At 36.3% G+C, this 27353-nt stretch overlaps 1 protein-coding gene and 1 non-coding gene across 3 annotated transcripts in view; one reads left to right on the forward strand and one right to left on the reverse strand.

Moving 5' to 3' along the window:
• The window catches only part of KCNIP4 (potassium voltage-gated channel interacting protein 4), a 209911-nt gene that overhangs the window by 176396 nt on the left and 6162 nt on the right, over positions 1–27353 (reverse strand). Inside the window, exon 1 of one of the 2 annotated variants that reach the window (XM_027713749.2) lies at positions 21419–21725. The exons of the other annotated variant lie outside the window; for it this stretch is intronic. Within the exon in view, the coding sequence (XP_027569550.1) occupies positions 21419–21518 (100 nt within the window). The 5' untranslated portion in view covers positions 21519–21725. Of the gene's footprint in view, positions 1–21418; positions 21726–27353 lie in introns of those variants that run through there. 2 annotated transcript variants of the gene reach the window in all.
• Positions 15435–15506, forward strand: TRNAE-CUC. The gene has a single exon. It is a non-coding gene; the product is annotated as a tRNA-Glu (tRNA).

Genomic DNA, 27353 nt, shown 5'->3' on the forward strand with positions numbered 1-27353 from the left:
AGTAAACCTCTTTTCAAAAGAGTAGAAATAGTAACTTCCTTGGAGCTAATTGAGGAAAGGCAGTTTTCTATACAGATGTCACAGCTAAAATTTCAAGTATGAAGTGAGAAATGAGGAAACAAATCACATTGTTCTATTTTCAGTTTTGTCCCAGAATACAGACACTTTCAGGGATAAATTCCCTTCAGGGAAAGCAAGCTGTACAAATGCTTCAGATAAAGCAGTAGCAAGCCAGAGTCATGAATGCATGCATATTTTCTCTTCTTCCTGACAGTCAATAAGCACACTTCAAATATTTGTTTTAAGGCAGCAGTCAGATGTTCATAAAGAATTTTGCACTTTCTTGTTTTCTTGACTCATGAGCTTCTTACAGCTGTTGCCCACAGAAAGACATGTGGTCTCCGTGCATGTACCAGGTCAACAGCTGGGAAGGCAATGTTATTTATTTATTATTTATTAATATAGCCACCAGAAATAAAATTGTTTTCGAATTTAACTACACTAGCTTAAAATTAGGCTTACAGTTATAACCACATTTCTAAAAGCAGATAAAACCTCTGACCATCCTAATTCTAATGACCAGGTAAAGTCCACCAGAAGCAAATTTTCTTCAATTTTGAGAAACTTTGGCTCAGACGAAGTTTGAAAGACATGATGCCTGATAAAATATTGTGCATAAAAATAAATTGTTGACAATGATGCAGATATAACCTAATTATTCTTTAGAATTTGACCCAGATACACTAAAAAGTTATTAGGTACACAGCTGCAGAGGTTGATCATTTCAGTTCCATGGATTTTCTGTAAAGAGATTCTCTGGCTAATAGATCTGCCTAATTAATCACTGTTAAATATGCTATGGGTCAAGGACACAGTTGTAAAACCTTCCTAGCCTAGAACAATATGGATTCATCTATTCATTTACTCTAATGCATATTAGGTCAGTAGCATTTTGTTAACATATTTTAAAATCAACTATGAAATTAATATAACCACAGGATGTGAAAAAGATTTAAACAGATGGTTAACAATGAATTGCTGGTCACAAAACGTAACAGCTTGACAGATTGTCCTTTTCCTGCCAATTGGGCAATATTACCTGGACTGGTGCTGAAACTTCATGGCTCAGGATGTTTTATTTGTTTTGCTTTCTTTTCCCTTTGGAAGCTACCTGAAATTCTTGACGTAGACCAAACACAAGCACAAGTAAAACAGATACACAGCATCTCTCTAGCGCAAAATCATTATACGGTCCACAGTACTCTATCATTTACAAGGCATTTAGTAATCTTAAAGTTCTTTTAGAAAAAATACATCATGAAGAAAAGTCCATGCTCAAAGGTAGATTGACTTTCAGGGGTAGATGAGACAAGAGCTACCAGTGAGTTAAGGTACTGATTTCTGAAAAATCAAGCGTTTTCTCCTCTTTATTTTTCTGATTACTAATTTTTAGTTATTGCTGTCAAAGAGAAGGAGGAAACATTATTTCAGTCTAATCTCCTAGAAAATGTTTTTCTTGCACAGTTCTCAATTTGTTATTCAACCTAGAAAAGTTTAGACTGTATTTCAGATAAGTTGGTATAAAATATGGTTTTCCCAGTGAAACACTTTTCATCTTGTTAGTGAAAACCAGCTTACAACAGAGTGATAATCATCACTTTCACAATTATCACAAAAGGGAAAGAAAATTGTTATCAGTCTGTTGGTCTAAAGGGAAATTGGGTGAGATCCAGACTCAGTTTTCAAAGGAGCAAAAGGAAATCTGACTCATCCATCCAATTTGTGAAAAGTTTGTCCAGCACAGAATTGTATATTTGGCTATATTTTTCTGAGTCATCTACCCTACTAGATACTTCATTTGATTCTGTTATGGGTAAAGGTAAAAGAATACAAAAATTAAAATCTAGTAAAAAATGCTCTCTATAAATGGCAGAATCTCAATCTTGTACAACTAAACATATTCTTCCAGTTCAGCTTTCTATCAGCTCTTCTCTCAAATTTTAATTCTACCTTAATGTTGACTGACTCTGAACCTAAAAATAGCCCTTTTCATGTGACATGTGATACTCAGGTTCAGGTTTTTTTAATTAACAGATAATCAACACTTGGCTCAAATCCAAAACTGGATGTGCAGAGCTGAATGTTCATTCCTGCCATTGGATTCTAGATACTACATATCAAATACTGTGGTTTATATATAATGCATACACATGTATTTGGTATTGTCTCTGTAAGGTGAATTCATCATTCAAATAAGAGGGGATAGTGTTAAAACCTTTAGTGGAAAATTGTGTATCGGAAAATTGTGTATCAGAAAATTGGTACACCACAGAAAAAACCCACCAAATTAAATCTAAATAAGTCATGTGGAACATGTCTTATCTATTGCTAACCTTAAACAGAGGCAAAAACATACATGCAGGATTTCACACACTTTTTAATAAAAAGAGAAAATCAGATAAAGTAAAACATCTACGTTTTAATAAACTGAGTTGTAAACCATTTATTGTTAAGATATTCTTTTAAAGCCTTAGTTATTAACCTATGCAAGCATCTGAATAGCGTATGTTTTTCCTTCAATGCCTGCCTGTGTTTTCTTTGTTTTCTGTTGCACCCATTATGCAATATTACATAAAGTTGACTTCACCACCAGGTTAAAATCTTGAATTCCATACTAAAATCCTCTAAATTAAAACCAACAAAACCTAACAACAAATAGTTATGCATTCTGTTACTGCATTTTACTGCAGGTCCCATATTTGGATTACCAAACATAGATTTTAATAATAGTAAAATTATAAAAAAAATAAAATTGACCTTTGGACAGCTTTTCTTCAAAAACTAATCTAAATTAGAAAAACCTCAGGAAAAGATAAAAAACATGATAGAGTCTCACCTTCTGAGGTAATATTTGGTGTTCTTGAAAAATGCTTGAAAACAATATGGGTTGATTTTGTTGGGACCATCTAAGTACATACACATAGAGATCTCCCTGCTAAACTACCTGAAAATAGTGAAGCAGATAGCCTGTCAGCAAGGCATTATTAAGTCTTGCTCAGTTCTTTCTAAAATTTATAACTTTTTAATTGAAAAGGGCACAAGCATTGTGTTCCATTAGTCACCTTTTCCTTTTCTCCTTTTCCCTCCATGTGAATGTTGACGATCCTTTCCAAACCAGCAACTTCCTTCAAATAAAAGAAACGCCTTCAATTTCTTTGCATGTTTCCAATTTTAAGTAACAATTTCCTTCAGCTTTATCCAAACCCATATGAAAGATACACTGAGTTAAGCCTTACACTGCACTTTCTGAATTACTGAGTAAAATATCTCATATAAAAGATCCACAGAGAACAGCATACCAGCAACGAATGATACAGGTTTTTCTTTATATGACTCAGTGGCCCTTGAGATTTAGTATTTTTTCTAGACTCAGTAGAATAGTTCCTGCTGCAGACTACAGCTCCAAAATAGTAACCTGTATTATTTCTGGAATAAAAAAACAAAATCTCAAACTGATGTGAACTATAATCAAGCTTTACTCTGTCTTTTAACGAAATATATTTCATTTAGCAAATGAAGACACTCCGATAGTGTCCAATAGTAAATACACATCTTAAACATTAGGAGTCAATGTATGAAGATCTCAATTTGACAAACACATTATTGAACAGCTTTAACAGCCAGTAATACGTAACTCCTACCAAACAACTACAAAACATCTATAATATTTGGAACATCACTTTTTTCCACAAGTCCATCTTGAATGGCTTTATAAAAAAAGGTTTCTCTGAAGCATCATAAGCAGAAATTTTTCTTTTATTTGCACTGAAATATGTTTGTCTATAAATCAGTACTGAGTGTATAAGATTAACAAACAAAGGAAAATATGTATAATACCTAGAAATCTTTCTGTGTTGAAAGATGTATGAAGAATTAGCATATATGCATTTGAACTGCGGGAATGTTATCTGCAATTTCTTTTATATCATCAGGTCTCTTCTGTCTACCTTCCTTCTGTTCTGACAAGACAGGTACAAACACTTGTGCTTACCAAAATACGATTTTCCCCAGTATGCATTTTGACATTCCAGTATATCATGCTGTCATGTTAAATCACATGCTTTTCTCCTTTCAGATGCAATCTGGAACCTTAGTTTTAAGGTTTTAATAGTGACTTTAGTTTTAAACTTGGAGTCACTATTAAGGCACAGTGGGGAAATAAACCTAAGATACACTGAGTATCAGGCGAAATTCACCAAAGGACTTTGCCTAACTTCGCTTTTTACTTAGAAAACATGCATTGCCTTGCAGAAAATTAAAGACTGAAATGTCTGCTTTTCTGCCTCCCAGTTTCTTACTTTTCTCTCTCCATACTGTCCTCTCCAGATATGTGAAGTTAGTCCATGTTGATAATAATAAATACTGAAGGAATTCCCAACTTCAGAACAGTGCTATTAATGCTCCTGAGAACACAGCAACATGTCCTGCAGCCTACAACAGAAACCATCCGAGGAGACGAGGCTACTGGATGTGCCTGTCTCGTATTGGCCTTTTTAGCCACTGGCACGCTTGTAACAAACGTGGGTAGAGCCCTCCCCAAGTCTTCGTTCATGAAACCCAGCCGTGAATACAACAGAAACACTGAAGAAAGGAGAAAAAATGCTATGCTTGTTTTAATTACATACAAAAAGTCCAAAATATAAATTTTTATATGAAGGTACTAATAAAAGTATTATTTAGAACTCAAGTTGTGCTGCACTTTAGACATCACTTTTGGAAGAAGCCAATCTGCATGATATATGTAACTGAAAAAACTGACTAGAAAGCCAGAGATGTCTTTTCAGTTACAATGACCATGAAAATAAGACAAGTTACAACCAGTTTTGCTGTACAAGCTTGCTGAATCTTCATAAAGCTGTATAAATGAGAAAAGCGCTAATTATCAGATAGATCAAACTGCTGAAAAATGCATCTGTGCTTTAAGGTAGAAAAAAGCTCAAATGATGATGAGAAAAGAAATACAATGGTTTTTCCAACAGAAGACAGGAGAAAATTAGCAATTAAAAACCAATTGTGATTGTTGGGTAACAGAGGAAGACTGACATATGCAGTCCAAAACTGCACTTCAATTTTGTAATGGATAATTACATGTTAGGTTCTAAAGGAAATGCCTTTATAAAGCAATCCCTTTATCATTCATTATATATCCCTTGCAAAGCATACCAGGAAAAAGCTCTCCTTTTTTTTTTTTGCAATGACTGAGCAATTACTTCTATATAGATATATTGGAATTAAAGTGCTGCTTCACACAGTGGAGCCCCTATAAGTACTTTTTGCAGTAAGTCAAAATCTACTATGAAATCTATGAAAACTTCTTAGCTTTAAAAAACAGTCACGTGTTAGGATTTCAATTAGAATGCTGAATATACACTACAAAGTCCAAAGTTATACCTAGTTTTTGCTTAATTTTTGGTAGCCTTTTCATATTTTCAATATACATTCCTTCTTCCTGAAATAGAATTGCCAGTAACAGAACAGCAGTGGAGATGTATTTGCTTGTCAGAAAGATTGCTAAGAGCTATGAAATTCTAGGAGAAGTCCAGGCTTTATTTTTTTTTATTGATAGTACTAAGTCAGAGCTGCTGGATATCTGCTGCTCCCAAGACCACCCTATTCCATATATCATCTTCCAAGGATCTCGTTTGGCTTTATTAACTTGTTTAATTCAAAGCCTTGCCTTTAAAGAAGGTGGCTAACTAGCTAAAGGGTTGTAATCAGATAAAAAAAGGAAGAAGTTTTCCAAAGAGTTTCCAGCGTATGACTGTTACATGCAAGAGAGCAGAATATCCTCTAACAGTGCCTAAAAATTTGTTGGGAAGTCATAATGTCAGATTTTGCTGATACAAATTCCTTTGGGGAGAAACCTACCAGTACTTTTTCCTGTTATAAAGAAAATGCTTCCTATCAGAAATAATGGACTACAGCAGCTGCTGTAGTCCCACTCTCCCAGGTGATCTACTAAAGACTCCAAAAAGCCAACATGAGAACTGCATACATTTTTACACTTCGAATAAGTGTGGGCAGTTATAAATTCCTCTCAGATTCTGCTTTGGAGAACGGTTCTAAGCTGTTCCAACAAAAAATAATTAATCCCAATGTAAATACTGACAACAAATAACACTACTGCTGCTGTTTTAAAATACTGTCCAACAATATAACTAAAGACGATCCAACCCAGAGAAGGGAGTAAAAGATACCTGCTAGCCACACGTAAATGAACTGATTCTGGTATTTGCAGCATTGTTGCTGGATGATTGAGGGTATTTCTGAGAAGGGGAATGTAGAGACCTCATGGGAGACCCCATGGCATGGATGGCCTTGTTTCATCTCCACTTTTGGTTTGTCACACCAGCAACATGCTTTCCTGGTATTACCTCTACTGTTGCTTCGTACTGACAAAGGAGGACACATAGCACATTTTAAAGAGAACTTTATTACAAATAGTTACAATAATTCAGAACAGATGCTAAAAAATATCCTATACTGAAGCAGCTACTTCATGATGAGATAGAGATTGCATATTCAAGGAAGGCACAGTCTGAATTCAGATGAAACATCAGTAAAAAAGGTACTATAACAAGAAAACGAATGAGCTGTAGTAAGTTACAGCAAGCAGGATTATATTCCTGTAGCTGATGATGTCCCGGGAACTCCAGTACAAGATTACAAAATCTATACTGCCTATAGCATATTTCTTATGCCAGACAAATAGAAGGCAGCAAATATAACACCAACACTTAAGATGAGCCTGGAGAATTAGTAAAACTAGCATACATTTCTTCTCTGAGGTCCGTTCACCACAGGCTCCCAGCCAAGATTGTCCTTTGGAGTGACCCAAATATCTATTAATTTTGAGTATAATTGTTTTGTTCACCGAAAGCCCAACTGCATTCAAAGTCTCTCCTTCCTAATACTTGCTTAGAGTAGCTTGAAAGTTATGTTTTCTCCAATCAATTCTGATAAGCAGTATGTGGAAAGGAAACCTGCTCCACCTATGAGCTCCAACACCAGTGTGCATTCCACAGACATTTGCTCCTGGATGATGAACTATGGGCTGTATTCCTGTGACTAAGCAATTATTGCCAGATTCTTGGCAATCATTGCCCAAAGTAAACACAAGGTGAATCAACAAAAAAGGCCATTATACCTCTCTAAGATGTCCACATATGCATGTGACTGTGACTGCAAAGGTACAGAAGACAAAATCATCTGAGATCATCTCAGAATAAAAGAAATTAAACCCTGTATTAGAGAATGATTTGTGCTTGAACCACATCTGGTGTTGCAAAAGACTGTAGCCAATGTGAGGCTGTAGCCAATGTGAGTGACAGTGGGATTTAAAAATTGTTAAGTCAGGTTACAGAAGTGTTGTTTAAACTGGGCACCCAGTACAGATGTGATGTAAGGTAAAAAAACATCAAGATTTAAGCTATAGAGCTAGGATCTCAAAGGAAAGCACAGGAAAAACATCAATGCCCATAGATCTAAACAAAAAATCTGTAAATTGCAGTAGATGATGAACTACAAAAAAAGCTCAGAGGAGAATGGAATTTGCAAAGGCATATCTCATCTCCAAGTTACTTAGTTGCTCTGAGCAGTAAGTATACAAATCCATTGTAGCAAACATAACTATTTGGGATGTAGATAAAAGTTTTCCCAAATGGAGTATGGATGTCATTATCTATATTGTTAATGTCTTTGCCACATCAAGCAGACAGCCATAGGCTAATGGATTAACACTGGACAGTGATTTAGCAAGCTGTGTCCCTAAACCCATCTGCCTGTTACACTTCGGAAGATTTCTAACTGAACCTCAATTACACCTTCAGATGTTTCAGGAACAAAAACTTTTTACTTGCGTACTTGTACCTTCCATTTGCTGCTAAATAACCTTCCTTCCTCTTTGAAGTGATAGACAGAACACAAATTCACTGCAGGGTACAGACCTTAGAATATGCTGCAGTACAACCCCATAAGGCAGAATTTCTTCACTGAAAGGGCTGTCAAGGATTGGAATGGGCTGCACAGGGAAGTAGTGGAGTCACCATCCCTGGAAGTGTCCAAGAAATGACTGAACATGGCACTTAGTACTATAGTTTAGTTCATATAGTGGTGTATGGTCAAAGACTGGACTCGATGATCTTGGAAGTCTTTTCTAACCTTAATGATTCTATAAAATAGTTAAGCTATGATAACTTTCATACCCCTAGATGCTTAAGGATCTTTCAGCATTTGAAAGCTGTCCCAAGAAAGACGGACTCCAGCTGTAGGAAAGTTCAGGAAACAATCTTACTAGTAATAGTAATGAAGCAATCTTACTTACTAATATTGTACTAATAATAGTATAGAGAGCTCCTTCTGCCCTTCACCGGGAAACTCTTAACTGTTTCCATCTGGGTCATACTACCAGGACACTGGTGAAGGTGAGACATGGAAGTCTCAAATGATAAGACACATCATAAAGTGAAGATACTTCCTAAATTTACATTGCAATACATTTCCCAAATTTATATTAAAAATATATGTGAGAAAAGAAGTTCATATATTAAAACCAGTTAATTCCTCAAGAAATGGACTTGTAATGATTAGTTAATAAAAATAAATAATAAAAATAAAATATTGGTCCTCTTTAGGCTCAAGGGGGATGCTGTGGAGAAGAAAAAGAAATAATAATCACATACACCCAAGGGCATAGATATCAATTTTCCAAGAGTCTGACATTATTCCCACCCAGAGACATGAAAGCTGGTTGCCAATGGTGAAAGCAACCAATCTTCCCTCCGTGGATGCCTTCAATTTCCCAAGGAAATAGACTTTTAATAGTAAAATAATAAAAGAAATATATATTTGTATATAAGAGATCTGCTGTGTTTGTTTACTGTATATTATTAACATATCCCTTTTCTGTTGCTCTTGACACCAGTGACTGTCATAGAGGCATCAAAATGGAAATTCAGAGGACTTGACTCCTGAATGCAAGTGCAAGTGTGGTGTTAATCTGAAATTTAAATGAAAGTTACAGATGGATGTAGAGTGGCTCTGGAGTCATTAGTAGTCATGAGCCCAAAATGCCATAAGAGTATGAGGAAAAAATAAATAGGAAAAGTTTTTACTCTTGAGTGCTACAAGTAAAGTGGACAAGAGTGGAATGGACTTTTGCATTATCAGTGTTAAGTGATGCATAATGGTACAATCTTTATGAAGGCATAAAGTTCTGGTGCTCCCAGCATAAGAAGGATATGGAACTGTTGGAGGAAGTCCAGAGGAGGGCCACAAAGTTGGTAAGAGGACTGAAGCACCTCTCTTACAAAGACAAGCTGAGAGAGATGGGTCTGTTCAGCTTGGAGAAGAGAAGGTTGTGTGGAGTTCTCCCAGCAACCTTCCAGTATCTGAAGGGGGCCTACAGGGAAGCCAAAGAGAGACTGTTGGTAAGGGACTGTAGTGAAAGAACAAGGAGTAATGGGTATAAATTGAAAGACGAGAAAGTTAGGTGGGATATTAAGAAGAAATTCTTTACTGTGAGAGTGGTGAGACACTGGAACAGGTTACCCAGGGAGACTGTGGATGCCGCAACCCCAGTAGTGTTCAGAGTCAGGAGGGATAAGGCCTTAAACAACCTGGTGTAGTGGAAGGTGTCCCTGTCCATTGCAGGAGGGGTTGGAACTAGATGATCTTTAAGGTCCCTTCCAACCCTTAACATTCTATGATTCTATAAGGCCTTTTTCAATTAGAGGGGAACACTCTCAGCTTCTCTCAAGCCAGGAAAATTTCAGCATTTCTATACATGCTGAAGATGTTTGTGTGTATAATGAGGATTTAACTCCCAACAGATCACAGCATGGAGGAATATCAAAGCATACTCTTTCATTTCTGTGGCACTATTGCACACACTTCCCTTAAAGCAAGATGTCACAAGACTAGAAAAGATGTATCTCTTCCATGAGCACAAGGACTCAATAACAGTGATCTGTCCTTAAGATTATGGCACCACAAAACACAGCTACAGATGAGATTGATTCACTACCTGTTGAATTTTGCCATTCACTAGGACAGCCACTCACAGCCACGTCTGCTGCTGAAAAATAGATGAGTCCAAACCAGGTCAGGCTGAACCGGTGGTTGACTTGTAGAGAGGTAATAATTTCCTTCAGTGATTATTTGAGAAAAGACCTGATACTGACAAGCTCTCTGATGGATGAGTGGGGATGTTTTTCACCTTGCATTTTCCCTGCAAGGGCAGTGCTCAAGGTTTTGAATCACTTGCCAATTACGGCTCACTTCCAAGAAACAGGCTGAAGTCAAGACTGTAATCAGCTTCAATTGGATCTAAATAAGCATGTATTTGGTTACTGAGACCATCATATTTTAAACGACGGAAAACATTTAATACCACGGTAACAAAAAAAATTGCAGTTTCATTATGGTTCTTCAAATACAATAAAAAGCCCTCTCCTCCCCCCAAAAAACAAAGAAATCTGCTTTAATGCAAGTAGTGATACTGAGAGATGTTCAATGTGGTATTTGGAACTACAGTCCTATACTTACTTATTCTTTGCATCCACATAACAAAGTGTTCTCTAAAAATGTTATTGAATATAGAAAATATATCAATATTGAATTTGGTACTTCATCACTTCAATCACTACAGAACTTTAAAAAAATAAAAAAAAAACGTGAATGAAAAGTTACATTTTATCATTTTTCCAGACTGCAAGAATATCTCTCTATAAATTAAGAGTTGTGATACTGCAGGTTTATGATCAGAAGGAAAATCCCCAGACTACTGCATCTTTAAGAAGGAACAAAAAAGATAAAAATGGGAGGAATGGGGATCTTCCAAAAATGAAAAAAAAATACATCTTTATACTCACCTATATTCACAAAGATAAGTAACTGCAGCTAATTTTTTCTATAAGTTAGTTTGATAACCCAGAAGCAAATGGAACAGATCTGAAGCAGCACTCCTAATCCATGTTATTTCTTTTTTTTATGGTAAGCTAATTTAAGATGAATCAAATCACAGGAGGTGGTACACTTGTACTAATCCATATCGGGCGTCACAACAGAAGGTCACATAATATGGTTATTTCAAATGAAAAATAAAATTACCAAATATTTTCTAATGAGTTTCTCTAACAAAAAAGAAAGGAATTATTTCTGTGTAGAATCATTAATGTGAATATCTCTGTTTTACATGAAAATATAAGATGAACTAATTATTGCTCAGCTGTATAAATGTTAAATTATCAAATATGGGCAAGGTGGGGATATTACTCTTTATTTCTGATCTGTTTGAGACCAGTTTTGAATACTAATCCCCTAAGAAGTTTATTAAAAACTGGAAAAGGTTCAGAAAAAAACCACAAAACTTGTTTTGAATCTGGAAAATAAATGGTATAAGTGCTAAAGTAGTTTTACTTAGTATCTGAGAGAAAGCAGTGAAGTTTGTAAACACAGATTAAAAATTAATCTACAAAGATTAGAGATATCAGATGCTATGTAGTATGTTAAATCTAGCAAAGAATAGGCAAAGGTGTTAGATAGGTAGCTCTTAGTCTAAACAGCAACAAAAGCCTAAACCAGATACTTTTCTGGTATTGAAAGCAATTAAATGCTGGGCCAGCTTGTCAAAAGATTGCTGTGATGAATCTTTAGCTTGTGTTTTTACAGTGAGATTTTAAATAGGAATGTTTTGTGTCTATCAATTTTTGGCTCAGTCAAAAAATTCTTGTGCTCAGAAAGTGAGCTTCTTACAATAGTCCTGTAAGAGAATGGCACGGAAGCAAATAGAAAAATAAGTAGTATTTAAAATATAAGTTTTAACAGATTGATAACTCAAATGTGAGGTGAGTCGTTCTCATTGAATGGGTCAGCGTCTGAGCTGATTGTGAATACCCTCCTGTCTTATTATTGCTGAAGTGTTAAAGTAATTTTGATTGTGAGCAAATGCACTACATTTTGTCATCTCAACTGTCAACTTGCTAAACGACAATTTCAGCACCCTATTCTGCCTTCGGTTAGACCTCTTTAGTTCTGAAAACAAGTACTCCTATTCTGTTAACCTGATTCATCTCAAATTACTTATCCAGCCCTAAAATTGGCCAGAATGTGAATGGTGATGATGACTAAGAAAGAAATTAAGGCAATTTATATTGATGTTTAAGAAAATATACAGCATTAACATATTAATTTCTGTCTGTATTAAAAATGTATAAAATTCAACTGTGTACAATTCCTTTTATCACCAGCTGCAAGTTACAACTGAAGCTAGGCAGACCTCTGATGCACCTCCTATCCTTGTGATCTTGTTAGGTGTTCAGTGGTAAACTTGATATTTGAAGGTACAGGTACTCTTACTGTCCTGCAAATACAAATTTAAATCTCATACTTCAAAGGAGGTAACTCAGATGGCATGTCACTATAATTTAAATATTTAACATCTATATCCTAAGGCTAAATAAAATTTGATTCAGTGTGAAAAAAAAAGTTTTTCTAATGAAAAAAAAAATCAAGGACTTTACTTAGATGATAGATTAATTTCCAAGTGCACAGACTACAGCCTCCCATAGAGGAGAATATGGTTTTATTCTCCAAGGGATATAATATGCACTGCACTTGAGTATTATGGATTATCTACAGAAATTTGGGCTTTCCAGAAATATCAGGTTCACTCTACAGGCACTAAAAGATAAATGTCTGCCTGCTTTTTAGGTGCAACAGTTAAGCATGGGCTGTCACCATCAGAGAAACTTAAGCAGACTGTGTCTTGGTTCTATTGTTACTGAAAGTTCCTCAGACATAGGCAAGAAGTGGCTGTATGTATATGATTTTTTCCACCAGCAGAAACTCTTTTCTGGTGACCTACAGCCACCACATCCCTTGGTAGATACAATTAGAAAAACGCTAATTGAGTATGAGCTTCTACTACCAAAAGAATAAATCAAATCGTAGGTGGCATTTGAAATCCTCAAGCAGGTATTTTCCAACAAAATGGGTCTGATAAACAACAAATACCATGTGAGCTGCAAGATTACTGTCTGATCATCTGAAAAGACATCAGAAAGCAGGGTGAGAATGAAGAATAGTTCATTTCTGGGCCTCGCTGACATGACATGCAGTCTAACCTTGTCAAGGTATTAAAGGAAGTTTTGGATAAAACTACTCCAATACTTCTCATGCATATAGCAGATAAACACACATACTTGTATAATTATCTTTAATAAAAGAGGGGGCATAAGGTTTTCTAAATGGAGATAATAGTGTCAATTAACCTTGAAATGTATTACAGTAGCTTTGAAATATTTGTAAAGTAGGATGTTTGTTTAAATGTGTCCTCACAATACATTAGGGGATTCAGACTGTTTTTCAAGAAAACGCTAACCTTGGCAGCAATAGGGTTTGACAATACTGTAATATAGGCACAACGTTAATGTATGAGTTGAAGCATTAAAAAGTATAGGTATTGTTTACAATTACTTATGTAAATTGGATACCCAAAGTACAGGCAAAGAGAAAAGATGAATCAGGTCTATGTGGATATCTCTCTATCAAACCTTCCCTATGTAGGGGTAGACCCTGGAGTACAAGAGTCTGTTCTGACGTATCTACAACATTTGGCAAGTGTTATGTATTATCATAACATCATAATGCTTATGTCCAACAAAGATATCTTCCTTAATGTCCTAAACCACTCACTTCTCTGGTAACCCTTTTTCTCTTCTGCTTCAGATATATGACTTTATTTTTTTGGAGTTTTCTGCATTAGAATTTGTTGTTAGTAATGAGTGTTAAATTTATAGTTGTGCTTCTTCTACGTAAAAGTACACAGTATTTCCTGCAATAACTTTGATACTGGAAAATAAATATCTCATCAATAAACGTGTATTCACCTGACCTAAAATCCTTTTCTTTCATTATCTCACATCATCAACAATAAGAAAATATTTGCTGTATTGTAGCCCACTTTGGAAGTTTTGTCTGTTTGCAGAAGAATATTTTTTTGACTACTGATCCAAAAAATAAAACGTGCCTGGAGAACCATATATATTATTGCTTCTCTAGTGTTATCACAAAATGACAGTACAGGCTATCAGAAATGAAGATTGGAAACTACAATCAGAAATTGTGTCTAGGGGGAAACCACTAGGGGAAACCACTGGGGAAAATTACTGCAGAAAGGAAAAACAGAGATGTTGTACCAGATTAAATCATCTGCCTCATTAGATTTAGGCAGCACTCAGTCTGGATGGACTGAAGTTTCTACCAGGTACTGAACAATTAATCACCAGAGAAATAGATCAGATAACTAAAGGAAGAACTCTCCTATTAAAAAAAAATAAAAAAAATAGCAATAGCTAAGATTAAGAAGGATATAGCCTTAAGAAGGTATACAATAATTTGTAATTTTATATAAATAAATTTTGGCAAATAATTCCGGAAGAGGCCACAGGGCAGTGTGAGAAAACAAACTATAATTCTAAATAATAAGGCCAAGTAGCACACTTTCAGTTATGCTGTTTAATCTTTTGCCTTTGATATAAGAACATATAGGACTAAAATGCTTAAGCATCAAGCAAATGAAAAAAATCCAGAAAAATTCAACTAATCTGTGTTACTTTGTAAGTGAGACCACAAAGTGGTAAAATACATGGAAATAAGTCACTTTCCATGTGATTATTGTGATGTTAGACTCACAAGTCTACCTGAATCAGACCATGGAATCTTACAGAGGAGCGCAGAACACAGCATATTGCTCAGAGAACAGGTAAAGCATCAAGTAGAATAAGTTAAAAATAATGCAAAGCTCATAATCACAACAATGCAAGGACATACTGAAGCCTAGTGAGGGTCTTCAGAGGGATCCAATCAACCTGCAGAGTACAATGATACATGTGAACTGCGATGTTAGGGATGCACCAGCTTGAAACCACACAAAATAAAGTTCCTAAAATTTGGAGTTACACTTTTCTAATAAGAGAGACATTGAGATAAATATAAGTTATATGTTAAGTATCCTTCAACTAGAAAGACATGACGGAAAAAGTGGACTGGAAGTTAACAGAAGGGAGTAAGGGCCAAAGCTGAACATCTCTGCATTGTATTTAAGCAAAATGAATGCAGTCTGAATTCAAAGTGCATGTATCTTATACATGTAAATTCATATATACTTAGTGTCCCAAAAAGACTGACATTCTGAAGCTGAGGAATATTTTGAGTGAATGAGAATGATGGGAAAATCAGTCAGAAAATATAAGAAAAAATTAGGAATTCTGTAGGAAGATGAATCAGATAGCCAAAATGTTATAAGCCTGCAATAAAGAGAGAAGCTTTAGTTAAAAACTCCTTTTCCTTCTGTGGTATAGTAGCTCAGGGGCCCCCTGGTGGTCTAGTGGTTAGGATGCGGCGCTCTCACCGCCGCGCCCTGGGTTCGATTCCCGGTCAGGGGACTTCCTCGGGCAGATGGAGCTCATCAGCCCTGTAAGGCCATCCATCTAAGAGAAGGTCACTCTAAACAAACCTATATCCCGAGGACCTCGCTGCCACCATCCGAGCTTCGCTCGGCCCCAGCAGATGAACCTCAGGATTAAAGGGTGGGCTCAGTTCAGCGCACGCTGTGTCTCACCTAAAAAATCCACTGCGCAGGCTCGAAGGGTAATGACCTTTCCCAAATCTTCGTCTGCGAAGACTGGCCATGATAGTAGCTCAAATAGTTATATATGCGAGAGTAACAGAAATGGAAAAAAGGGAAATAGCCAACTGAATTATGACATATATAAAACTTACAGAGGAAACTAATTTTTTTTTTAAGGTTAATTATGAACTAGTAAGTTTGCAAAAGGTATTGTATTGATAACTAAGTATAGGACTCCATTCATCCATTTCTTTGGCATCCCTTCAGTTAAAATATTTACCTACTCTCTATGGATGTAAAAGCACTAGATATGTACATTATCATTGAGTATGACAAGAAGTGTTGAGAAAAGACGCCCTTCAGCGGACACGGACCTGGGAACACTAGAAGGTTTTTCTGCAAGAATGGACCAGCCTTCAGAAGATGTTTCAGAGATGACAGACTGCTTAAAGCAGGTACCTAAGGGCTGAAGGCACCTATTACAAATTCCCACAGCTAACGAGTTTCTTTTCTTACTTATTTCTGTTTTTTAAACTGTATCCATTTAATCAAAGCTTCGAGTACGAAAAATAGGAATAGCTTTCCTCTTATTCATTCTGCCCAGCAGTGGCCTGCTGACCAGTCATGCAGGATGCACAAGCTGGTAAGACTCTCACATGTGCTTAATTCCAAATCAACTACAATACATGCCACTGTTTACAGATTACTTGTTAGTGCTGTTTGAGCTAAATACTTAAACAAGAAAAAGTTCACTGCAGTTCTGTGTTAAAGATTTCTATCTACTGATCACTCACCCACGTATGAGTAGTTGTTTCAACAGCTGTTTTAATTCATCTTGTAATCTATGAAGACTTAATTGAACAAATTACTTCTAAGCAATGCCTGAAAGTACTAATATTAAAATTTCTATCGTATCTTTTTCTTTTGCATACTGTCAGCTCTGCCTAATCATTTCACATATCGGTCCACATTTGCTTTCATACTTCATAATTTTGTGCATAACTGTCTTTGACATCCAGAATGATCTTAAGAAAAGAAAAATGTCATAAAAGCCCCTATGTTTATTACAAGTTATTTCTAGGATGCAGTGATAGTCATTATTAATCTTCTGAAATTAATACTGAGGACAAACTTGACAGAGCACTGGAACAGGCTGCCCAGAGAGTTTTTAGTATCTCCTTCACTGGAGGTATTCAAAGCCTGCCTGGTTGTAATTCCATGCAATTTGCTCTAGGTCAACCTGCTTTAGCATGGGGGTTGGGCTAGAGTTCCAACAACCCAGTCTCCAGAGGTCCCTTCCAACCCAACCATTCTGTGATTCTGTGATACTACTCCATTTCCATCCATGAAGAACACTGTGAAGAGGGACATCGCTCTGGACATGCTGACATTCTCAGCAGATCATAGCCTGAATGACAAAACAGTTTCAGTGGTTGCCAGTTTCAGAGCAACCACAAGTAACTTTCACCACGTTTCCAGTCACATCTAGTCCTTGTCAAAAGTAGCTGTACATACTACAAGCAACTACCTACGTGTAAACGGTTTTGCTCTGTTTTCCATCTGATGAATAGGAAGTTGATAATAGCCAGGATGATTAAACTGGGATTAGAACTGCTTTGACATTTAAGAGGAATCAAGTGTTCCTGTAATTTAGCTCAATTATTACAATTTTAGCTGTAGAGTTCTACTACGGCCTCTCTCAGGGCTCCTAACAAGGATATTAGATAGATACTAATAACAGAGATACATAGAATCCACATTTTACAGTCATATATGTGGCTACTTTTATGCCATTTTTTTTCTGTTAGAGGTACTAACTGCTATAAGAGTATTTCCCAACAAACAAGGTATTCCTATGTAAATATTTTTTATCAGTCATATAATTCAGATTTCTTCTCTGAGCCTTATCCCTAATGATATTTGAGGTTTGAATGCTTACCTTGATGAAGAGAAGTTTATTTTTCTGTTTATTTAATTAATAAGTGATTTAGCTGTTGAAAAGCTATTCAGGTTTCCCAAGAAACTTTAGGACAAAACTATTTTAACTTAGGAATGGGCTAATCTGATAATGCTTCAACCTCTCTGTCTCCTACAATTTACCCAGAAAATTTACCCTGACATACAAGAAAGGTATTTACATAGAAAACTTCTTCCATATCTTCATCAAATTCATATGATCCTTACATATGAACATCACAGTCTTTCAGAAAAGTACCAAAAGTGTACTGAAATCTTATAAATCACCATCCTGAATACTGCATAATCTTAAAATGGTAACACATCATACATACAGTTTATTCAGTTCTTGTATCTCATTTTACTTGCGAATGTCTTTTGGAAAAACTTGCCACACAAGAAGAAATAATTTAAAATTGATATTTAGGTACGTCTAGGAACAATTTTTCCTTATTAGGTATCGATACATTACTCTTTATACCTAATAAATTACTGTTTTAAAAAATCTGTAAAATTTATCAAGGAGGACATAGCCTGATTTATGAAGAGTTAAATATTTAACTTAGAGACAAAGGCTGAGCAATCCACTACTGCAATCTGCTACTTATCACATTAGGAGCTGTCATACAATATTAAAAACATCTATTTGAAAATACTTTTGTAACAACAGTAAAACCACCCAGCAATTAAAGGCAACTAGGCAAAACCACAGAAAGCATACTGCAATCTTAGTGAGTACAATACATTATAAAATAATATTTAACGAGAGATAAAGTCTCTGTGACCCCAAACCTACAAAAGTGTATAAATCTATTCTGCTACTTATCACTTTCAGAGCTGTCATACAATATTAAAAACATCTATTTGAAAAATTTTCTCCTACAACAACAGAATCACTCAGCAGTTGAAGGCAATCAGGCAAAACCACAGAAAGCATACTGTTATCTGAGTGCAGTACAAGTATAAGCAAGTATACAATATTTATTCTGCAAGTATTTTACTATCTTCATAAAGAATGAAAGTAATTGCATATTACTATTATTATACATAATGTGCATTGAAGAGTCTGAAGAAAGCAGAATATTACACTTATGATAGTTATTCTGACACTGAACACAGGAAAATGAGATTTTGCTCTTGATTTACATCAATTGCACCTAATTCTTATAAACTAACGTGGAATCATTTTACAAAGTTCAGAATCATGACAACCCAGTGTAGGAAGGATGCTAAGTTATCTTCAGGCTTTTGCTGCCACGATAGGGACATGACAGGATTCTGAAACCTCAAACTCTACCAAAGCTTCAGAATGATTTAAAGAGTTCAGATACAGCATCCTGCATTGGGTGCACTGAGTTACAGATTACTACTAACTTTGACTTCCAGCTAGATACAGGATGTGTTTTATATGCTGTAATCTCTTAATTTGTGTGAAACATGCAAAAAGATTTCACTGGGATATATTAACTTTTGCGGGGAAAAATAAAAAAAAAAAACAAAGAAGGGATATAGCCCATCCAAACCCAGAAAACTACAAACGCCCTTCTAAAACCCAGCATTTTCAGAAAGCTGTTATCAACTTCCTTACTGATTTCTGGAAAGGCAGATGAATAGTCTGACTGTACTTGTAAAATCCCTTTTTTCTTAACAGTCTACTTAAAAACTTTTCTAACGTTGGCAGAAATTGGCATGAATTTTACAATGCATGTACTTTTCATTCATGAATGGAAATGAATTGCCTTGATACTTATTAAAATAACACAATTTTTTCAACTCCCCTGTAAAAACATAAATATCTACTTTTTTTCCCTGTTGTAATCAGTTCAGACCTTTAAATCTCAAGTTTAAGAAAAATACAGGTAATAAATTTGGACTGCCCCTGAACTAAGGGGAAAAAAATTTCATCAGTCTGTGAAATTAAGCTAAGGTCCATTAACACACATTGTTTATATTTATTACTTGATTCCCATGTAACATGGGAACTTCTACGTAATTACAAAAGCTGAACATCACAGAGGAGTGGGGCATATATGTCTTCCTGTGGTTTCCTCTAGCTGGCTTGCAGGAAACCTGTCCTGCTCTAGGTAAAAAGAAACTTTAAGATTCTATGCACACAAAGACTGCCAGACTTTTGGCCAGTGAGGCAGGCAAAACAGGCAGCTGCACAAGAAACTTAATTCTTACAGAAATATTAGAACAACTTACAGCATCTTCACTATGTTTTGAATTGTCTGTCCATTATCAGCTTCTCCAGCCATAAAAACAACTACAGACAACAATCGAGTGATGTATTTTACCAGGGAACACAACCAGATGTGGCAATCAAACTTGACAGAGCATACCCAAACATGACGAACAACCTAAATAGTAAATGTGGATTTTTCTTCCCCAACCTCTGCAGCCTCTAATGCTGGAAATAACTTTTATCATAACAGTTCTCAAGTTGATTGACATTTCTATTTACAACTGCACACAGTGCAAAAAGAAAAGAAGTTCATATATTTGAAGGGAATCTCTTTGTTGTCATTTAAACTCAATATAATGTACTGTAATGCAAACATAAATTCTTTATAAAAATGCACTTGATAACACATTTTTGTTATTCCTGCAGAGCTTTGAGATTCTGTAACCAAACCTAACAAGTCCATGCAAGACAGCAACACAGAGAACTAGTTCAGTGACTTCCTTATTTAAAATCACTAGAAAAGAAACCCTTTCTTGAAAGGGTTACATAAAGAAGATTACTTTAGACCTTTTCATAAGAGTAAATTTTGGTCATATTCTTACATGTTAATACATGAAACTACAATCTCTGGCGACAAAGTTCTTTTCACAGGCATAAGTATATACACTGTACTCAAATGCTAGCTGACAGGAAGATGTGAGAATACAATATTCCATCAGTATATTTGAGAAACAGTATTTCAGACTGGAACCTAATAAAACACGGGGATGCAATGACTATCATTACATTAACAACCATGCTCCAATCAGTAGGTTTTTTTAGACTAACTCTTCATGTGGTAAGAATAACAGCACTCTTAGAAATAAGGTAAAAATAATCAATATTACACTAGCCTTTACACATACAAAAACCATATTTAAGATAAAGTAAGCTTCTTGTTTTTCATTTTTATGGCTTTATAAAAAACCAATATTGCTAATAAAGGAGGGGATCTAAGAAAAACAAGCATCCAGCAATAAAACTTGTACTTGATTGCTCTGAGTGTATGTTAAAGTTGCTTATTTTGAATCAATATTGTAGTTCTTCCTCAAACACATTTTAAAATGTTAACAGTAAATTAAATATTCAACAGGTTTATAAATACTATAAAATATATATCTTGGTCTTATAACAATCCTAGTACAGATGACGTTAACATGAATAAATTCCAAAACAATTTTGACTAAATTACAAGACAGTTTTAAGGCAATTTGACTGTATTTGCCCATTAACATCCTGAAATCTGCTTTGATCCCTACTACTTTAAATTTGCAGATTTCAAACAGGAATAAGAGATTCAGACTTTAAGATAATTATCTTTGTTTAACATCTAAGTTTATACTGGCAGTTTTCAGGATAGCAGTTTATTTTTCCTGCAAAATTAAACCATCACAACTCTAACATCCACAACAGACAGCCACTGATGTGCACGTCGCTCTCGAGGTGACTCACGTAGTGCCTTACATCCACTTTACAGCTGCCTCTTGCCCCACTGCAAGAATAACCAGAACAGAAAAATCACAAGCCACTGAAACGCACTCCCTTACCTTCTAAACCTGCTTCAATCAGCCCAAACTGTTCCAACAGTTTTACAAAAAGCACAATCACGATCAGCACTCCTATCATTTCAAGCCCTTCCAAGTTCATGGTGAGTTAGGTCATGGTCTGACCACCGCCACTCAGGAAAGTGCTCTTCTGCCTGGCTTTCTTAGCAAAGCCATTAAACTAGGTGCGGAAGGCTCCCGCGAGGGAAGGGGGCGAGTGGGAGGGGAGCGGCAGGGAGTACATCCCGGCTACCCCAGCAGAGGCCAGGAGAGGCGGGGGGATCCGCTCCGGCCTGGCGGCACTGCCCGGCTCCGGCACAGCCCGACGGCCAGGACCCACCCCCGAGATCACCCGGGAGATGGCCCCGGGAAAAACCAACGATGCGGCGGGAGCGCCGGCGGCTCATCCCAGCGGGCGGGAGCCGCTCCCGGGCTGAGGCGCGGCGGAGGCAGCGTCGGGCGCGGAGCCCGTTGCCGGGGCAACGCGGGGACCGGGGCGCGCCGGGCATCGGGGCACGGCCCGAGGGAGGGGCCGGCGGTGCTGGAGCGGGGCTCGGGATGGAACCGCTACCCCTGGGAAGGTGCATGGACAGGCAGCCGGGGCGTCCCCTCACCGCACCCAACTGTGGCTGCCTCCCGCTGGGCTGGAGAGAAGGGTGTGTCGGTGGGGGAGTTGCAAACTTGAACTTGTCCATGAGTTTCTCCGGGTGAAACGTTTGCTTCAGTACGATGGGATTCCACCTGTTGCATGTGGCAAGTAATACACAACATTTTATATATATCAGCACATTAGAAAGCCTTTTTTTTCCCTTCTTTTTTGTTTTAATATTTGTTTGTAACCGAAGTGTCTCAAATTCTTTAAGGTTTATTCTGTGGGCTGATTTGGAAAACAAAAATTGAAAAGAACAGATTGAGAATCATAGACAGAATCATAGAATGGTTGGTTTGTAAGGGACCTTAAAGATCATCTAGTTTCAACCCCCTCACCGTGGTAAGGGACACCTTACACTAGACCAGGTTGCTCAAAGCCACATCCATCCTGGCCTTGAACATCCAGGATGGGGCAAGGAAAAGGAAAAGCAAGGTCATTATTTTTTATTGTTTCTCACTTCAGTAATATTTGCTAAACAAAGTATTTTCCATATAAATTATCAGTGAAATACAGGGATACTGATCACAGTACTGAACTGGTATCTTATACCATTAACAGCCACTGGTCTATCTACAACAGTCTGCAGTACATTGTCACATGCAGTATATTCATGGTTAAGGATTTACTCTTTAAATCCCTTAATAATTTAGCATCTAAGGAGGAATTTACAATAGAAAAACAGCGCCTCTATTGCAGCAAAAAATGAGCAAGGGAACAATTGCAACAAATTTAATCCTGTCTGCTAGAGTACTGTCCCCCACACAGTTGAAATCAATTACTACCAAGTCCTCGATTTTCTTTCTTTCTTTAGATAAGATTAAAAAAAAAAAAATATTGTGTCATGTGAGAACTGGCAGCAACTTCTAAGTCCCCCAGGTATACTTGCATTATAATGGGTGTTGTCATTACTGAAAACAGTGGAATGAAGTGGGAATAAGGGGGCTAACAGATATAATAAAGGTACCTTTTTTTTGTATGGTGGATGGATAAATCCATACGGTGTAATGTTCACATGCCAGTATTCTGTGATTTTTGCTCCGGATTGGAATCCCTGAAGCTGCTTAAACCTTTTCTGTCATAAAATCTGTGATTTAATATTCCATCCTAAATATTGTATTTGTTTAATTTCTGCAAGCAGCTTTTCCTTGGGTATCTTTGCCTTTATTTGCTGCAAGCTTTCTTACATTCTTCTTCTTCTTCTTCCATTCTTCTCTCATTCAATCTTTGTTCCAAACAAGGCTAAAAGTCTTTTATCTCTAAGTCATCTTATCTACAACTCTAAGGAAAGTAGGTCCAGCTTTCCTTCAATATGGGACTAAAATAGACTAATTTATCAGCATCAGCAACATAACATCTGCAATCTGTATGCCTTTACCAAAGAAGTTGATACAAGTTGTGTTTGGGTACATGCAATATCACCACCTCAATGGACATACTCGTTTTAATTAGTATCTTTCATTAATACTGGTCTGCTGAAAATGGTAAAATGAAAACTTTTTTTAAAAGACACCACATTTACTACTTTTGTGACAGTTGAACTTAGTGCTGAGAGCAGAAAAGTGGAAAGCAGAGCTTATGGTGGTGGTTATGCAAAAAAAGTGGATGCCACTGCCCTGCAAACCATGGCTGTCAGTGACTGGACAAACACACACATGGAGTGTCAGGGATCTGCCTCTTCAGCAGAGTGAATAGTTTTTTCCAGAGGTGAAGGTCTACTGCACCAATGGCTAATTATCACCCTTCTTCCAAGGCACAGCAGAGAAGTACAGAAGAAAGGAAGAATAAGTATTACTACAGTTTTACAGACAGATGACAAAGCACAGTAAGAATGATAATCTCCAGGGAAGGCTAGGATTTTGCATGAAAGCTTTGACTAAACTCAGGTTTCTCAAGTGCTGTGAACCAGCCATGAGAATCCCTTTTTTCTTCTCCTTTTAATATACATATAGGTAATCTAATATGCAGTTTAATATACCTTCCCTCATTATGTCATTGCTTTTTAGCAAAACTTTCTAAAACCTTACAATATTCCTCATGTAAGAACACAAAATAGCATAAAGCTATCTCTGATCTTCACATTCCTATCTGCTTAAAAATGGAGCTGACTCTATTGACAGGGTTACAAACAGCATAAAACTATTTCTCTCTCCAAGTACCTTACCAAAACAGTGAAGTGGCCTGTTGTTTTATCCTTTGCTTTCCATTAAAAAAAAAAAAGTGATTTTTGTTTACCTATACAGTTTTATCAAAACATGACAAGAAGAATGAAGCAAACAATTCCAAGTATTGAAACCTTATTTTTTTCTCTTGCCTAGCTACTCATGTCTTATTATATTGTAGAATTAAGCTTGAAAAAGGTGTACAAGTAGGAATGCAGGAAATAGGAATGGAAGGAAAGATACTAAATAATAAATTACATGCCATCTTGTTTTAGACACGAGAACATAGCCTTGTTTTTCTTGTGTGTAACTGCAAATAAAAGGTTTCAGTCTAGTAAGTGTTATAAATGCTGTCTCCTTTTCATCAAAGCATTTTGCAGCATTATTTTTTATCATGACAGTAAATACATTAAACTGAATTCACTGGTTATATTTGGAGCTAGGAACATATCTAAATGGTCATTTCTTATCTTATGATGGAGCTATAAACCACAACACAATGACTCCATTCACATTACTATGACTAAGATACTTGATACCATTAATCTTACTGCTATTGTTTAATGCTATATATCATGAAATGTTAATGTTAAAAAAAGACTCAATCAATTTAGACTGAAAAATTATGAGTTGGTCTACAGATGAGAGTCCCAGTAAGGGTTATATTTCTTCCTTACACTTCCTTTTCTTATGCTGTTATATTCATCTGGATGCCATTAAGCCACTCCCAGATTTTCATCATGGCTTCCATGAGAACAAGCACTATCCTCTGATATCCCTTACCACCTATTGAAATAGTTTATGGAAGTCTGGCCTGCATCAGTTAAAATCCATTAGATTTTGTTTAAAACATTCAGATTAGTGATCTGAGCTAACCTTGATAGCTTTGCACAAAGCAATATGGGAAGGACTCATGTACTAACACATCTGGGGAAGGCTTGGCGGGGGGCAGTTAGTGGTGGAGTTAACTGGCAGAGCTGGGTGCAAACAGGAGGTCTATGCACTGCAAGAGAAGGATGGAACGGAAAAACACTAGTGGGAGTCCCATGTCATACATAAAGTCTGAGAACAAAACCTGTAATAGAAGATACAATTTCTTCATTTTAACTGAGAACAACTTAAATAATATTTTCTTTTAAGGGTAAAAATCATGATGTAAAGACAGAGCAGTCTAAGGATTGCTTAAAATTGATGTCCTTCCAATGTATTTTTCTCCTATTTTTAATAGGAAGAGCTTTGAATAAATATTCCAACATCAAATAAAATCATTAAAATATTTCTGTGTAGGTATTTACAAGAAATTTATAGTTTTTTTAATCTTAAAAGGAGTAAACCCACTCTTTCTTTCCAAAGGAGAAAATGGATCAGAAAATCTTGATGTATCATAAGTGCAAATATTTTATTATCTCAGCAGCTAAGTGTTATTGCACTTTAGTCTCCCTTTTGCTCTCTCTTAAATATATACGTGGTGTATACTTAGATGGCAATACATAAATCCTGTGCTTTTACAGAATTGATTAAAATAGAAAAAAGTTATGTCCTACAATATTCACAACCAGGCTTTTCAAAGACTGACAGAAAACATCCTTACATGCCAACTGAGATGTAGTTCCAGTTGGAAAGTACACCTGACGACTTCGATAATATCATAACATCACTCTTCAGAAGTTTTGGGTTGCTATAAATGTCAGAAGGAGCACAAAATCTGTCAATAAGTTATTCTTAATAATTTTCTGAATATATGTGTGTGTTCTGGAGCCCTTAAAATGGAATTATGTTTCAAGTTTATCTTTTTCCTTGCAGTGAAAATATGGCTCCCTCAATGTGGTAGTGTATATTTCTGGAAACTATCACACTAACTGTGACCATGAACTATATGCCATTAGAAGACAGAAATTTTCTCATCATTGCCATTCTGATAACTCCATCTTTGCTAGAGGTCCTTAAACCTCATTAAAAAGAAAAAAACTTCAAAAATGTTCAATGTCTTAAAAATGTCAGACAAGTATATTTTAAAACTCTCTGTGGAAATTGAAGATGAAAAATATTTGGCTGTTATAATTCCACAGCTGAATTTCAACTATTTCTTGTGATTTGTTTGTGCTACCTCTTTATTAGCAAGGATTTTTCTCCTAAGAAACTTAATGATTTTTCAAGTGTTTGTACTTGAGAGAACCTACTGATCATTTTCCAAACTCCAGAGAAAGTCCTGTCACATAGAATTACAGGAGAGTTATTAACTGTCATTTGTAAAACTCCTATGCATCTTCCACAATGAAGAACTAATGCAGCAAGCTTAATTTCAATTTTTGAGATAGTCACAGCATGTAAAGGGATGGTGCCTTATAGTACCTGATGTAATTTACTCTGAATGACACACGGACTCAAATAGCCCATGCTCGGTGCCTCACAGAGCTGTGGGATGCCACAGGTGGTAGCAGGCCTCCAGCAGGTTGTTTCACCATGGTTCAACAGGCCTGTTAGTACAACCTGACCCACACCTCCAGTACATTCAATATTTAAAGACTGTGTTATTCTGCCAAGGTGTAAGCACGTGAGCTAACACTTATGACATGAGTAGTTTCAATGACAATTTCCTAGCCATGTCAGTCCTTCGGCCTTTTAACCTGGGTGTTGCCTCTTACTTATTTCTCCCTTTATACTTAAAACCTAGTGTATATCTAATGCCTTCAGTCCAACAGCTCTAAGATTTAGTGAGTTTTCCTTGACAGACAACTAAACTTTTAATTCAGACTTTCATGGTTTTGCTCCTCAACTAATGTGATCTTTTCTTTTCTGTCCTTGTCAAGTGCTGTCTTGCTTCTCTTTATCCACTTAAGATATTGCCACAAAGACCATCATTCTGGCTTACCAGTCCAGCTATTTCAGTCTTTCCTTTACCTTTTCAATGGATCCACATCATCACATGCAAAATATGTGCTGTAACCTTCAAGACCAGTCCTAACATACTACTGCCATACTTAATTATTCTTGACTTTTAGAGAATATTAAGCTGTTAACCCACTCAAGCAATAATGCTAGCCTTACTTATTCATAAATTAGACCTTATTCATAAGAAATGTTGCTGGCTCTAATACAGTCCCTTAATATTCTGGAATATTACCAT

Source organism: Pipra filicauda, unplaced genomic scaffold (assembly GCF_003945595.2).
Source record: "Pipra filicauda isolate LSUMZ 115617 unplaced genomic scaffold, ASM394559v2 scaffold153_size1761393_pilon, whole genome shotgun sequence".
Classification (NCBI taxonomy): domain Eukaryota; kingdom Metazoa; phylum Chordata; class Aves; order Passeriformes; family Pipridae; genus Pipra; species Pipra filicauda.